At 46.7% G+C, this 16,694-nt stretch overlaps 1 protein-coding gene across 3 annotated transcripts in view; it reads right to left on the bottom strand.

The window, feature by feature from the left end:
• Window positions 1-16,694, bottom strand: part of MOCOS (molybdenum cofactor sulfurase) — a 42,150-nt gene that overhangs the window by 4,459 nt on the left and 20,997 nt on the right. For 2 of the 3 annotated variants that reach the window (XM_054724081.1, XM_028136535.2), the window contains exons 9-13: window positions 14,388-14,550; window positions 11,039-11,117; window positions 8,244-8,368; window positions 3,025-3,130; window positions 309-447 (exon numbers count right to left, since the gene is read on the bottom strand). In XM_054724081.1, the coding sequence (XP_054580056.1) occupies window positions 309-447; window positions 3,025-3,130; window positions 8,244-8,368; window positions 11,039-11,117; window positions 14,388-14,550 (612 nt within the window). Of the gene's footprint in view, window positions 1-308; window positions 448-3,024; window positions 3,131-8,243; window positions 8,369-9,578; window positions 9,781-11,038; window positions 11,118-14,387; window positions 14,551-16,694 lie in introns of those variants that run through there. The other variant, XM_054724082.1, reaches the window with a different exon arrangement.

Here is a 16,694-nt window from a genome sequence, read left to right as displayed (position 1 = left end):
CACCAAGTTCAGCAGGACGAACTTCTCAGAGACACAGTATTCCAAGAAAACAGAATTTAAGCCTAGACATAATGATGGGGCGGGGGGGGGGGCGGGGGAGGCCTGCACTGAGCTCTCCATCATCTGCATGGGGCACATTCTCTCTCACGCTGGTGGGGAGTAAGGGTGGGTCGTTCCAAGGGGCAGTGCAGAACGCAGATGTCACACACCCTCCTGCTGAGGGCTTCCCACCTGCCACCATCCTGGCCTCGGATTCGGTCTCCCTTAGCAGCCCTTAAGGAAGGATGACAGAACTTCCCAGAACTCACCTGGAAATGCAAGGAACCAATTGAAATCTCCTCCCATTTCTCTTCTTCAAAAGCACTTGCTCCACTGGTAATAATATTGGCACGGAAACGTGAGATGAGATCTCTCATTGGGAATAATTCCTCCCTTCCGTTCTCATCACTGTGGAAGACAGGCCAAAGAGGGAGAGGGGTGGGGGTGTGGATATTGACGCCATTGTAGCAATTCAATGATTCTACCACTCAAAACCTGACTTCATCGAATGTGCTCTGGCCTGAGGCCTGGATGGCCAGAACACGCTTTTACCGTGTGTTAGATCTCAGTGGTCTCCGTTGGGATATGGTCCCACATCAGGGAGAGGCCCACAAGATGTGGTGCAAAGGGTGAGTAGGTCTTTGTGTCAGACGTGGAGGATTTTGGAAACCAGGTGAACAGAGGTTGAGTAAATGAACTGAGAAAATACCAGTTCTGCAAGGTGAGTCAGGATACAGCATTGAAAGAGTGTCAAGCTTACTCACCAAGACATCACACTCTCTGGCAATATTAAAACATCGTAAAGCAACGTGGTTGGTATTTATTTCCTAACTTCCATTCTGTTTGCAATTAACTAGCATAGTCTATTTTTCTAATTCTTGTGTAAAGGTTTTGTTTACTGCCAGGAGGCCCTGTAAAATGGCTCTCTGCACCTCCCTGCACCCCTCCCCCAAGGGAGAAAGCACTAAAACAGCATCTGAAAGCTTGACAAATAAGCACACTGCTTTATGCCATCACGCTGAGTTTAAGGACAGGGAACTGACTGTGCTGGAAGCCCGGACACTGGGGTTGGCCAAGAGGGGTAGAGGGAGCTCTCTGAGGTACTAGAAATGTTCTCCACTTGACCTCGGGTACTTATATGGTATGTCCCTCAGTAAAGTTCACTGAGCTGTGGACTTAGGATTTCGCACTTGGTTGTACTTCAACAAAAAATATTTTTTAAGTTGGGAGAAATCCTTGGGTATGACGGGAGTTTTCCCTGGAGACAGGATGGAAAGGCTCTGGGGGAGGGAGGGGTCCACGGCTGTGTCCCAGGCCCCTTCCAACAGTGAGTGGAGGGCAGAATGTTGGGAGCAGTGGGCAAGTCTAGCTTTGCTTCTAACCAAACAACTCCCATGACCTATGAGGACCACAGTTTTCTCATCCAAAATGAGAGGGTTAGCACTTGCCAATCCTAAAATCCTTTTATTGTGGATTTGCCCTCCTGGTTATAAACCTTCCTTCTGTGCTTTATAAAAGGGAAAGTGTTGCCAAAACTGGTTTGGCTCAGTGGATAGAGCATCGGCCTGCGGACTGAAAGGTCCCAGATTCGATTCCAGTCAAGGGCATGTACCTTGGTTGTGGGCACATCCCTGGTAGGGGGTGTGCAGGAGGCAGCTGGTCGATGTTTCTCTCTCATCGATGTTTCTAGCTTTCTATTCCTCTCCCTTCCTCTCTGTAAAAAAATCAATAAAATATATTTTTTTAAAAAAAGGGAAAGTGTTATGTCCAAAAGCTGCCCTGTCAACATATACATGGCAGCGGCCAGAGATACACCAACCAGGGCCCCAGGGAGCGTCCCAGGTAATAGCCCTGGGACTGTTCCTCTTACCTTTGCTCACCTGTCCCACGCATCCCCGTGCACTAAACCAACTGGTTGGAAACGTGGGTCCCTCCTGGTAGGAACCAGGGTTGCAGCAAGCCTGTCTCCCCTCCTATCTTTCTATACCAAGAACCCCAGGAAACTGCAGACCTGCTTCCTCCCGCACTCTGGGTACCTGGAAAGGAGGGTCACTTAGTGCAGCTAAAATTCGGTGAACACCGAGTACCAGCCGTGTCACACTTCTACTCCCATGAGGCTGAAGTAGGCCATGGCAAGGGAACAGTGTTGTATGATTTTGCCAATGACTATCCTTCAAACAGTCTAGCTTTGTCGCAGTTATTACGCTGGACTTGTATATTTCTGCAAGTATGCACACAGATGCACGGGGGCATGTGGCACGTGAGAGGCAGAGGAGCCCTGGCTCAGGTGCTGACAGGCGTGTGCACACCTCTCTCTGTCCGGTGGACTAGGAATGAGCAGTCCAGCTCTCTCATAACAGTGATTTCCCCCCTAATTGTCTGATGACCTAGAGGAAATTAGAGCAATTTCCTCTAAACAATGAGGGAGGTTGGACCAACCAAAACCCCTTGTAGAGCTGCTGACCTCTCACTACTGCCAGGGCCCTTGGGAGAGCACTGGGCGGGAGTGGACAGGCAGGGGTGCCGGTTCTGTCTGGTGGTATCAACAAGTCACATCTACAATCACAACTGTAAACGCTTTCTAGCCACTCTTCTTTTCCCTCTCGAGGACTGCGGAAGTAGAGCAAGGCTCCTCGGGGACAGAAGACAGTGGGAGGGTGGGCAATGAAATTAGATCAAGTTGGTAGAAATTCCATTATAGCAAATGATAAGAAATGGAATGACTAAAAAATGAGAATTGGGGTTCTCTACTAAGCATCTTGAGGGCATCAAGAAGGACATTGGAAGACCAAAGAGAACCCTCAGAAAGATTCATGGGGACTTCCCTAAAGGGCCTTGTGATTTCTCTGGTCTCATGAAGAGTCTGGACTCCAGGACTCCGGGAACTCTCTCCCCAGGTAGGTGCCAGGCTACTTGCAGGGCAAGTGGTTACACCTCTATGTTATTCCCGAGGTAAACAGCAAATAGTAAAAGGATCTTTCTTACCTGGCGTGTAATTGCTGCTGAAGTTCCAAAACACTGGATGTGTTTATCAGCAGATACTGGGCCTCGTTCACCAGAGAAAGAGTGGCTTGAGCACCAGCAGACTGCCCTGGAGGGAGGGAGGGAGGGAGTATTTAAAAGAAGAGATCTGGAAACAACCTAAGAGTTCACAGGTGGACGACTGGGTAAAGAAGATGGGGTACATGTATATACAATGGAATATGATTCAGCCATAAATAGAAGGAAATCTTGCCGCTTGTGATGCGTGGATGGACCTAGAGGGCATTATGTTAAGTGAACTAAGTCAGACTGAGAAAGACAAATACTATATGATCTCACTTACATGTGGAATCTAAAGAACAAAAGCTTGCCCTGACTGGTTTGGCTCAGTGGATAGAGCGTCAACCTGCGGACTGAAACAATCTCCCAGATACAGAAAACAAATTGGTGGTTGCCCGAGGCAAAGAGTGGAGATAAGCAAAATTTCTGAGGGGGGTAGGGGGGTCAAAAGAGACAAACATTCAGTTATAAAATAAATAAATCCTGGGATGTAATGTACAGCATGGTGACTAGAGTTAATAATACTGTATCGCATAGTTGAAATTGCTAGAAGAATAAATCTTTAAAATTCTCATTACAAGAAAAAACATTTTGTAACTGGGTGTGGTGATGGATGTTAACTAGGCTTATTGTGGTGATAACTTCACGATATATACAAATATTGAATCCAGATAAGTAGTGTAGTACACCTGAAACTACTATGTTATATGGCAATTAACCTCAATTAAAAATTTTTAATGAAATTAAATTTTAAATTTTTTAAAGTAAAATAAAAGAAGAGCTGCTTTCTTGGACTGCAAATGAATTGTGCTCCATTGACCATCATGTTTTAAAAATAGAGACTATATCTACAAGTGAAAAAGTGGTGCCCTTGAAATAGTGCAAACTGTCTTAAATTGGCTCAAACCTCTCAAAAACAAAAAGAAAATGAGCTCGTAGAATACTCCACTACTTCTCTGAAAAGTAATAATAAAATAAAATGCTGCAGTGAAACTTCCAGCACAGACTTGGAGGCGACATTCAGAGGAGGAGGGATGGGCAGCGGGTGGGGCAGGGCCTCAATGAGTCCACAGGCCCAAGAAGCTCTTCTGAATTAGGGAAAAGCTGGTTTTTGCCCTTGGGAAAGTGGGAAATAATTGACTTCAGAAATAAATAATACAAGTTTAAAACTACTGAAAGGGAAAGTAAAAGAGTGAAAGGAAGTATGAAATGTGCCCAGCACTGCTGGCAGCCTGTGGCCCAGCTTCCACCTCCGTGCGGGGCACACCATCGCTGTCTTTATCCAAGATGTTGATGGAAAGGGTTGGCTGGGCCAAAGCCTAGTGAGCTCCCTGCAAACTGGGTCTGAGGACCCCGGAATACACAAGAAAGGATACTTCTAAGAGAATCACCTTCCAGACCCTCCACTTCCAAATGCCCTCTTTGCTACAAAGGCTCTGTCAGAGAAGGGGGTGCACCCCAGCCCCTCCACAAAAGGCCTTTCTCCCGCTTCGCAGAGGGAAGGTTGCACCTCTTGTGGGCACCCTGCCCCTGGGGGCTAACAGTCTCCATGGTGGCAAACAAAAGCCCATTCAAAACCCGCCTGTAGGTCAGATGGGTTCCCATTCTTTGCTCTCCACAAAGCTGTCACACCTGATTAAGTTGTCAAGTGACATGATTAAAGTCATCTTAATGTGAGATCCCTGTGTCTCAGAAAAAGGTTTGAGTGACAGCAGGTCAACCAAAGGCCTTTCATCCCCAGCTCTTTATTCACTCAGATAAGACTTTTCAGAAGAGAACCAAGGCTGAGCACCAGCTAAGCTGGTCATAGGTGGCAGTTATTCATTAATATGGGAATTAATGTCGGGCAGCCCAGCCATCTCATTAAGAGGTTTGTTTTCAACAGTGTTTTCACTATCGTTGGAAATTTATAATATGTAGTTGTTGCTTTGATCAACTGTATACTATTAAAAATTGTGATAATTCAACCTATAAGAAATTTCCTAACACTTGGACTCTTATGATCACAGTAAACTCTACAAATGTTTATACGTTCCAATTTATATAGCATCTTCGTTTTAGTAAATATGATAGGGTGATCAAGGAAAGATTTTCAAGCATAAAATATATAACACTGAGATACAACCCCATTAAAGAAGTAGAATGGAAATATAAGTTGAAGAAGAAAAAAGAAAGATAGAAAATTTCTGACCATTAAAAGACAGTTTGTGTGTGTATATATATAATGAATATTCATGGAATCAAATCACTATGGTATTGAGATTCCACTCACTAATGTTTAAAAGAATGATCTACGAGTTTTCATTTAAATGACCACATTTATAATTTGCTAGAAATAGCTCAGACCTCTACACCCTGGCCCATGCAGCTGACTCCTCAGCCCTGTGAGAGCCCAGCAGGGTGGGGGGGAACAGGGAGTTCAGAAGGTGGGGCTGCTGCATTCCCCCAGGCTGACTTCGAGGAGGGGAATGCTCCACCCAAGAAAGATGACATCTGTGGTGTCGGAGCAAGTCTCAGCACAGGGATCCTGGTGGCTGTCCCTTCAGCTCTCTCCCAGAGCCACAAACACTATCTCTTCTCACAGGACTCTACTCTGCTCTGCACTCCCTCTGCCAGAGCCCAGGGTGAGTGGCTGCGACCCAGATTTTTGAGTGCTGTCTCTTTAAGAGGACACCTGTGTCTCTAGCAGACGTCTGTCTTTCCTTAGAGGACAGAATCCCAGCTGCTTGTCATAGCCAGATGTCCCATGGTGCCTCTTCCTGGCGCTGGTGCTCTGGGCTAGGAAGCCCAACATGTGGTTGAGACCCCAGGCTTCTCGGGGGAACCTCTGCAGCTGAGACATCCCTCCAGAATCTCAGCCACCAACCCTGGTGCTCACGGGGCCAGCCCTTTCTGTGTCTCCATCCTTCCTACCAGTCTCCTTGTGGCTTCTTCTGTAAATCCTTGGTTATAAGACTTCTGTTCAGCTAGTCTTCAGTTGCTTATCCAGGTTGATGGTTTTATAATTTAGTTGTAATCCAGTTTGGTCCTGGGAGGAGGTGAGTGTACCTTCCACCTATTCTGCAGCCAGCTTGAATTCTCCTTTTAACTCGTTTTTAAAATTTAGATGACAATGGAAAAATGTAGGAGGAGGTCATGTAGCTTTTAAAAAGTTCTTCTAAGGTGTACCAATGCAAAGATGTTCAAAGACCTGAGACCTGGACCATCAGAGATTTCGCCTCCATAAATGGCATCCTTGAAGCAGAAATAGTCACAAGCTGACACTCCCTGGTCCTGTCGGTCGAGTGCAGGAGACAGCGTTCTCCCTGTGCCCACCTTTGCCTCAGCCAGGCCCCATGTCATACTGGGACAGTCATAGCCATCTCCTGCCTATCCCCTTCCCTCCTCTCCCTCTCCAATGCCGCCTCCATACCTTGCCAGGAGTGTCTTTCTAATACACACAGCATCACGAAACTCCAGAGCTTCGAATTCTTCAGGGAGTTCCCACAACCACAAGCTAGCACTTCCTGACTCCTCAGCTGCACATCCATCCCTTCAGCCCAGCTCTGCCCCATTTATCCCTGAGCCACATCCAACCTTCCTAAACCCTTCTCTGAGCCCATGAAATTCCACGCCCTGCCATGCTGCTCCCAGGTAACCTTCCCACCTCTCTCTGCCTAGAAAACGCCTACTCTCCTGTTAAGATGCAGCTCCAAACTCACCTCTTCCCTGAAGCCCTCCGTGACTCACTGCCGGTGAGTCACAGACCTTTACTGTAGTGTCGCCGTCTGCTGGTGAGTCGGTGCCTCTAAACTGAAGGCCCACGACCATTGCTTAATAATCTCAGCCAGCCTCCTGAGGACCCAGCGAGGCCCCAGGTAAACAGAAAGCGTTATGAGTAACTGGAACGTATTAAATAAGATCATGTATAAGGGTGGCACAGGTCCTGACGAATCCCACTCCTTGTGTGTCTCTACCATGAAAATGCCCATTTCTCTCCCGTTTAATCATGTCTCTGAGCTGACCCATGCCCAGACACCACCAGCTCACCTCCTCGAAAAATGAGCATACATCTATTCCCCTTCTCCATCACATAGCAACTCAAATTCTTGAATAGCTCATGACATGAAAAATTGTCAGAACTTGTAAAGGTCTGAGTAGATTACATCCTTTGGCTCTTCTCTCCATCATACATTTTCAGGGGTTTATAGGTTCACCTGTGCAGGTCCCAAGACCCCAGTACTGGTCCCCATATGATCAAAATGCTATTTGGGTTTACAAGCCAGTCTCTCTGAGAGCTAATCACTAGGGCAGGTCATCCCTGCACAAACCAGAAATGCCGCAATGACCCATGCCTTCCTTCATCTAGTATTTACTGAGCAACTACTATTTGCCAGGTGCTGTTCTAAGCATGGGGGATGCAGCACTGAACAAAGCAGACAAAAGTCCCCGCCCTCACAGAGCTTATGGTCCAGTAGAGGGAAGGCCGGACATGCACAGCATAACAGCCAAAGGCATGGCCTAGAGGAGGTGGACAGTGCCACAGAGAAAAATAAAACAGCGAAGGGAGCTGGGGAAGTTCAGGCGAGGGCTTAGGTCCTATGGAGAGAAGTCAGGCAAGGCTCCCCTGAGAAGACAAAATTAAACCGACGCCTGAAAATGGTCCATTCCTCCCCTATGGTGCTGTTAACACTCAAAGCACTTCCTTCTCTGCTGTCTCACTTCATCCTAATAGCAGCTTTTGGCAGGAAAACTGTCAAACGTGTTCAAGACTAAGTAGCTGAGGTCAACAGAAGTTGAGGCACCAAGGATTTGCCAAGGTCTCACGCCATGTGGAGATGGAGCCAAGACTAGAAACCCGGGTCTTTTGAGGACTTCGCAAGCTACCAATGTTTTCATTTAACAAAATGGAAGTGTGCTTCTAAATACACGTGGCTGAGGCAGAGGCCTGAGCAGAGGCAAAGCGGTGGTCTGGGAGCCCACCCCGGCCTCTCAGGCTTCGCAGGAGGCAACACCTGGGTCCTGCTGACCTGGGACCACAGGTTCCTTTCTGCCGAAGGCGGGCCACCCCACTTTCTGTGCGTGAGCAAGCTGCCCTGTGACTCCGCGTCACGGGCTGACCTGGGCACATGCAAAGGTAAGCCCGAGTCCCTGTGCCCTGAGAACAATCCCAAACGCCATACCTTTGCCACGGCTCTTCTTCGCTTTTCTTTGAAAGTCCGAACTTTGTTTGATCAAATGACACGGACGGCCCAAAAATCTTGACAACCAACTTGAAATTTTTTCTCCACAATCATAAGTATTTACCCTGACCAAAAAAAAAAAAAGGAATGGTGAATGTTATATCGTATTATTTAATAACAATCTAAATGGCCAAAAGTAATATAATATCCTATATAATAAAAGGCTAATATGCAAATGGACCGAATGGCAGAATGACCGGTCGTTATGATGCGCACTGACCACCAGGGGGCAGACGCTCAATGCAGGAGCTGCCCCCTGGTGATCAGTGAGCTCAGCCAGAAGCTGGGCTCATGGTTGGCACGCACAGTGGCGGTGGCTCCTAAACTGCGAAAGGGTACAGGCTGGGCTGAGGGGGACCCTGCCAAGTGCACAAATTTTGTGCACCGGGCCTCTAGTTTTATAATAATCATTGAGCCCCAGCCAGAAGGAAGCCTAGAGTGGCAGGCATGCTTAGGAAGCTGCAGGGAGCTTTACAAGGCACAGCAAGACCTGAGACCTGGGCTTGTGCAAAGCTTTAAGATCAGATAAAAGAGTTTAGAAGTTCCTCTTGAAAAACCTTCTTTAAGTTATAGCCACTGAGAAAACAACCTTGGAATCTGGGACTTTCCAGAGCATTATCTTGTTCTAAGAAGCCCTCGCACCCAGACATGTGTCTTGGTGTTTTCCTATGGGCCTGACTATAGTCTTTTCTCTCGCAGGCATCCCTCATGGACTGACATGTTTGGTTTGTGAAAGAACACCATTATGCCTATAAATCACCAATGTAAGTACATTTATTGATCTGGTTTAAAAAAAACAAACAAATAAAAACTCCGCAATCTTTTAGAATTTTTAAATAGAATTCCAAATTTAAAAAAAAAATTTTAATCTGTACATCACCAGAATTAATAAGGAAAATTTGCTAATATCTTACCCTGGGATTATAAAACCGCTATTATTGAAAACCTATCTTATCCTTAATTTTTACTCAGAAAAATAGTTGCCTTTCTTTTCTAGAAAGGGAAGAGAAGAAGGAAACCTCACTTTGCAGCACATTCTCTCTGGTGCTTTGAGAGATTGCACTGATTCCATTTTCATTCTATTAAGTCCTCACAGTTCCTAGCTTAACCCCTACCTACCTGAAAGCTTTATTACCCAGAAAAAGGGCATCCCCCTCAGATGCAGCTAAATGAAAGGCACAACCAGGGACGAGCCGGGGAAGTGACTGCAGGTGCTCCTTAATGGCTCTGTTTCTCTCTCTGAGATTTACAGCGGTGACGGGCAAAAATGCTTACCCGAGACTCGGTGCCCTCAGTTGTGTGTTCTGGTGAACATTTCCTGGCACGAGCGCGGTGGAAGGATGCCGCTGTGCTGGCTCTCGGCTCCAGGATGGCCCGGTGCCCAGGGCGCTGAGCCACGCCCAGCAGGATCATCGCACTCCACCGGCATACCTTTCCTGAGGTGCAGCCCTTCATCGCCCAGTGAGGCCCAGGGGCCCTACACATGTGAGCCCAATTTAGATACAGCTTTATTACTTCACATGTCATTTCGTGATTTACACGATGAGGCAGTGCAGAAGTAAACGCAGTGAATGCCATACTGTGCAGTACCACCATCGCCATCGACTGAGCACAAACACCCACTAACGAGCTTATTGTGTCAACTAATAGACAATTAGCAGTTTAAAAGCCTTCTCTATATAAATCGTAATGCACTGTTACAGTTAACTGTTTTAGTATTGGGGGGTAAATTGGTTGGGGTATCAGATGGGCTAGGTAGGTTTCCACAATCAGAAAATTTGCTCCTGCACATGTTTTGGGGCCCATATTAGACTTAGATAGTCAATATAGTCAATAAATAGATTTATAAACATTCATAATAAAAAATAAAATAGAAATGCTCTTATTGCATTCCATCTCATTATCCACATTTCCTAGAATTTAGCCAATGATTTTTCATCAGTAACTCAGATTAGGCAATAATCCACAACTATATGAAATATAATTTATGGGTTATCACCTGAAAATTATACAACCTGAGGGACATGACATCCCCTTACCCTCAGGCTCCACATCCCATCCATCAACTGGTTCAGGTGGTCTGCCTCCAGGATATATATTTGACACCCACCTGGTTTCCCCTTGTCTTGTCTTAGCTGGCCTTCTCACTTGCACCCTCACCAGCTTCCAACTATTCTACACCCATTGCCAGTCTTTTCAAAATACGAATCAGGTCCCTACCCTCACCACTCTACAGCAGCCACCCCACCCCAGCCCCTCCATGCCTCCTCTGAACGGTTCCTCGCTCACCATGCCGCCCCCACAGCCTGTTCCAGGCTCTGCAGGAAGCAGCACAGACTGAGCCCCACTCTCCCCAGTCGGCATCAGCGGGAGGGACTAAAGATAAAGGTTGGGTAACAGTCCATGCAAAGGAGAAGAATGCAGCCGGGCAAGCAGTGAGGGAGGGCTGATTCTGTGGGAGGCCAGGTGGCCCTCTGAGAAAGGGGCTTTTCAGCAGAGACCAGGTGGCAGTGAGACGGATGGAGGTGAGGGAGCTGAGCCCCCTGGAGGTATAAACAGGGGAAGAGCATTCCAAGCAGAGGAAACAGGAGTGCAAAGCCCTGAGAGGGAGCCAGGGTGGTGAGTGGAGTGCGCCATGGGGAGTGGCAACGGGTGAGATGGAGGACTCAGCAGAGGACTCGTCCCCTCCTGCCACCTGCAGGTGGACCTGAGGTTTTCCCCTGCGGCAGTCTCACCTGTCCGCACAGACCTTGCTCTGGCAAATCTGAGCCCCTTCACCGTTTTCCTCAAGAGGCACCTCTATGGGCTCCATTCCTGATGAGCAAAGGTTAGAGACAAACTTATTACCAGGCAAAAAGAACAACTATGTTAGTTGAAGTCCATTATTATGAAATTTATAAGAATCTTAATGACCCTGGAAACTGGTTGAATCAAATAAGTGTCTGGGTCTTGGAAATCTTCTAACACAGAGTTTCTCTTCAGCCTGATCAGTGCCCAACGGCTGTGCATTGAGCGTATTTATCAGGGGATCCTGCAGTGGGCAGCCACATCCACAGTCCCTGGAACACTGTAAATTCCTTTGGAAGTTTTCTCTACCTCTGGATGACTCCACATCCCAAGGTCATTGTTCGCTAAGCTACCTAAAATTCTTTAAAAATAGGCAGGCAGGCGTGAAGACTCATTCTGCAAAGGTATCAGCATAGAGTGTCAGCTCTCAGTAGCACCTCAGAGTCAGCATCAAATTAGATTCCTGCACCAATCATCATTACTTCAAAGAGTCTGTTACGTCAATGGGGTTGAGAAGCTATTTTTTAATTGTTATAAATACATCATACATATAAAGGAGTATATAACACCTGTATGTAACAGGTTAAAGAATAACATTAATTAACACTGATGTATACACTACTCAGAGAGTAGAAAGTGAAATAATCCACTTAAGTCTTTTTGTGTATTATTATCCTGGGTACCTGAACTTGAACAAGAAAAGTACAATAAAAGAAATAACATATCAATTTCACTAATAAAAATAGGTATAAAGATACTGAAAAAAACATCAGCAATCCAAATGTATCAACAAATCATTGCCAACTAGTGTTTTCTCTCCCCCAAGAATGCAAGAATACTTCAGTACTGGACAGTCTGCGAATGTAAGACATCACACTCATAGAATATAGGAGAAAAATATAACCAACAGATGCAGAAAAAGCATTCAATAAGAAATGACTATTACTCACGACAAAATTTTTGGCTAAATAAGAAAAGAACTACTTAACCTGGTAAATCAAATCAGTAAGCATCATTTTTATTTTTGAGACCTTAGAACTATTCTATTCAATCAGTAATAAAGAAGGATATCTTCCATCACTGTCCCAACATTACACAAGAAGGCCTAACCAAGAAGTAAGATTTTTTTAAAAAAAAAAAAAAAGAAAAAGAAAGAAAGAAAGAAAAAGGAGCCTGCCAGCAGTGGCTCAGTGGTTGAGCATCGACCTATGAACCAGGAGGTCATGGCTCAATTCCCGGTCAGGGCACATGCCCAGGTTGTGGGCTCCATCCCCAGTGTGGAGCATGCAGGAGGCAGACAATCAATGATTCTCTCTCATCATTGATGTCTCTTCCTCTCTCTCTCTCTCTCTCTCCATTCCTCTCTGAAATCAATAAAAAAAATTTTTAAAGGAAAAGCAGAAATAAAAATTAGAAAGAAAGGCATGAAACTATCATTTTAGAAAACAATCTGCCAATTTACATAGAACATGTGACAAAATCTTCAGATCAACTAACAGAAATTCAGAAAAAATTCAGATCAACTAACAGAAATTCAGAAAAAATTCTGGGTAAAACATTGATATACAAAAATCAGTAGTGTTTCTATATGGCATTCATAACCAATTTAATAGAAAAAAATAATATTCAAAATACTCCAACTATTATATATACAAAAATGTGCAGAAATTTTCTGGAAAATATTATTAAATTTTTGGAGTAAGTAAAGAAGTCTTAAATGAAGATAAATACTATCTATAATAATAAAAGCATAATATGCTAATTAGACCAGACAGCTGAATGACCTTCTGGATGTCCTTCCAGACGACCTTCCGGACAAAGCCGTGGCAGTGGGGGCCGAGGCATAAGCGGTTAAGGGCGATCAGGCAGGCAGGTGAGCAGTTAGGGGCGATCAGGCAGGCAGGCAGAGGGGTTAGGGGTAATCAGGCAGGCAGGCAGAGGGGTTAGGGATGATCAGGCAGGCAAGCAGGCAAGCGGTTAGGAGCTAGCTGTCCCGGATTACAAAAGGGATATCCGACTGATGGTTTAGGCCTAATCCCACAAGTGGTTGAAGTCAAACCTACTTTTGTCTCTACCCTCCTCCACCCCGCCCCCGCCCCACCCCGCCCCCCCCCCCCCATATGCACTGCGTGCTTTCATTCTCTCTGCTGGCTTTTATTATAGACAAGTAGCATACAAAAAATTACAGATCAGCTCTGTCCAATGGAACTTTCTATGATGGTGGAATATTCATTCTCTGTGGGATCAGGCCTAAACCGTCAGTCGGACATCCCCTGAGGGGTCTGGGATTGCAAGAGGGTGCAGGCCAGACTGAGGGACGCCCCCCCCCCCGTGCACAAATTTCATGCACCAGGCCTCTAGTTTATATATAAAAGACAATATTATATTACATAAATTCTCCTGAACTGAATATAAGGCATTACAATCGAAATATAATTACAAATATATAATTGTAAAATACATGTGCTGTTCAACACTGTAGCCACTAGAAGCAATTTAAATTAATCAAAATTAAATAAAATTTAGAATTTAGTTCTCTAGTCTGGCTGGCCACATTTCAAGTGTTCAGTAGCCACATGTGACTGGTGGCTACCAAATGGACAATATAGAGAATGAATATTCCACCATCACAGAAAGTTCCACTGGACAGAGCTGATCTGTAATTTTATGTATGCTACTAATCTATAATAAAGGCCAGCAGAGAGAATGAAAGCATGCAGTGCATATGGGGCAGGGTGTAGGAGGGTAGAGACAAAAGTAGGTTTGACTTCAACCACCTCAAGAGGCAGTGGGGCTGACCCAACAGGTCACTGAAATTCGGGTTTCTTTACTGACTTCCAAAGACTGCAAGGATGTGTAAAGAATGAAGGCCAGCAATTGAGCACTTATGAGATTGTACCTAAGTGCATGGTGCCACTGTGACATTCTTTTGAGTTAATAAAGCTGTTGTAATAACCATATCCTGCCTGTCTTTTTCCATACAAACAATTATAAGCCTACTTTTACCCACCCTGTATTATGATGACTGAAGGGTATAAAAGGAGTGTAAGTGAAAAGCACATCACGTAATTCCAGAAGTTATGCCTCTTTAGTTTCTGATTGGACCCTGAGGTCTTCACCTTTCCCCCAGAAAATTCCCACAACACGAGAGGAACAAGCTTTCTGTTGTCTCTTCTAGGCATCATTTCATTTTCGGATCACTTCAATATTTGGTGCAGGAAAAGCCTTATCTTCCTTTCACGTGAGTATATAGGCCACTCTGACAGCTGCGTAGTGAAAAGGAACCCATTTTCGCACCTTTGGCTCTAATGACCATGATCCTCTGCTGCAGGTCAATGCGGGGCTGGACCAGGCACAGGCGCGGCTCCTGCTTCTGACTCAGGCAAATGCCGTTGTGGTTCACAACCATCCAGCTCCGGTCGTACAGCAGCCCTTGGTGTCCCACAGGCCACTGCGTCACCTAAACAAAAAGGGAAGCACATTGTAGGCCAGGGCTCCTCAACAATGACCTTCACGTTATTGCGCAGTGGCTGCACACATACGGCTAGACTTCAGGGATTCAGCACATACTCCTGAAGGAAGAACAGGAGGAAGAGAAGAAAGTTGAACAAAGAGGACAGTGCAAAGGACCTAGACACCTCCCACTCACCCTGCACACCCGCCCTTCTCCATTTCAACCCGTTTCTTCAGTAGGTGAGGCATGTGCGCGGTACAACACCCAAGTCCCTCCTCACCACCCCCCACTCTTTGGCCTCATGTCTTTCCTTCCGTTCCTCCAATGGACCAGGCTCTTTCTCACCTCAGGGTCTCCTCACATGCTGTTCCCTCTGCCTGGAATGCTCTTCCCCCTCTCTCTGTATGCCTGATTCCCAGGTCTCAGGTTAAATGTCCCCTCTTCAAGAAGCCTTTCCTGCCACCTCCAAATATAATCTAAGTACCACACTGCAGTGAACTAAATGTCTGTGTCCCCCCAGAATTCATGTTAAGAGTCTAACTCCCAATGTAAAGTTGTTGGGAGGTGGAGCCTGTGGGAGGTGACTCGGTCACAAGGGTGGAGCTCTCATGAATGGGATTAGCGCCCTTTTCAAAGAGGCCCAGAGAGCTCCCTCACCCCCATTAGGACACAGCAGGAAGGCAGCTACATGTGAACCAGGAAGTGGGTGCTCACCGGGCACCAAATCCACCTGTGCCTTCACGTTGGACGTCAGGCCTCCAGACTGTGAGACACATCAATGTCTGTTGTTCATTAGCCACCCAGTTGACAGGTTTGCTATAGCCGCCTGAATGGACTAAGTCACCCACCCACCGGGATTCTCTCTGGCATCCCCACCTTCGCCGTCTTGGCCTTCATCAGCAGTGTCGTTCCACTCCTTGGGTGGTGTTTGTTCTCTGTTTCCCTTCTGAGACAGTGCCCCTGCTGCTCCCCCACCCCCCACCAGGGAAGGAACCGTTTCCATTTTGCTCATCACTGTCCACCAGGTTCTGGCCCACAGCCTGGCAGGTAGCAGGTGTTCAGGTGTTCAGTTTTTGAAGGAGCAGAGGATGGAAGACCTTGAGCAATGTACGAAACCCTACTGAGACGCAGTGTCCTCATCTGTGAGATGGAACACTAATTGCTGCCCGTGCTGCTGTGCGATGTAGCTGTCCCACGGAACAGGGCCCATCTCTGAAGACAGTCCTGGTGCGCAAGGGCACATGGAGTCCCACCTGCCCTGGAGGCAGGCTTTGTGGGGCACCCCGAAAAGCAGGTGACAAACAGCCCTGACCCCCGTACGTCTGACCAAGAGCCAGGGAGCCTGTCACCCAAGAGGCTCGGGATGCTGGGACCTGGGCCTGGGACGTGGACGCACATAGATGACAAAGGCAGCCTCACTTTGGCCACAGCCGGGGGGTGCCAAGGCAGGCGCTCCCGTCTCCCAGCTCGGGTGACCCCAGGCCAGCTGCTTGTAGACAGCATAGTTCACTTCCACGGGGAGGGCTGAGGGGGACACGTCGCATAAGGAGTCACAGACCTGAATTCAAGTCCCTGCTCTGCCCTGTTAGCAGGTGACCTGGGTAAAGCGCTTCACCTCAGTGGCCTTCGGGCTCCATCTCTACAAAATGGGGATGGTACTACCATGCGCCTCATATTGTTGTTTTAAGAATCGAATGGAACCAGGCACATAAAATGCCTCACTAAGGAGGCAGCCCATGCATTCGCTGAAAGTTGTATCCATAATTATAATTATTAACAGTAAGCAGGCAGGCCCTAGCCCGTTTGGCTCAGTGGATAGAGCATCTGCCTGCGGAGTGAAGGGTCCCGGTTCAATTCCAGTCAAGGGCACATGCCCAGGTTATGGGCTCGATCCCCAGTAGGGGGCGTGCAGGAGGCAGCCAATCGATGATTCTCTCATCATTGATGTCTCTCTCTCTCTCTCTCCCTCTCCCTTCCTCTCTGACACCAATAAAGAAATATATTATTTAAAAAAACAAAACAGTAAGCAGGCGTTCACCACTCGGGGTCCCCTCAAGGGTCCCCGCAAGCAGGCAGAGCCATGTTCGAAAGTCAGCCCAGACCAAGAAAGGTAGACAGAATGGCTCTTAATACATCACAATACTCCGACC

Source organism: Eptesicus fuscus, chromosome 12 (genome assembly GCF_027574615.1).
Source record: "Eptesicus fuscus isolate TK198812 chromosome 12, DD_ASM_mEF_20220401, whole genome shotgun sequence".
In the NCBI taxonomy this organism is placed as follows: Eukaryota; Metazoa; Chordata; class Mammalia; order Chiroptera; family Vespertilionidae; genus Eptesicus; species Eptesicus fuscus.
Note: the sequence above shows the minus strand (reverse complement) of the source record. Positions and strands in the feature narration are given on the sequence as shown.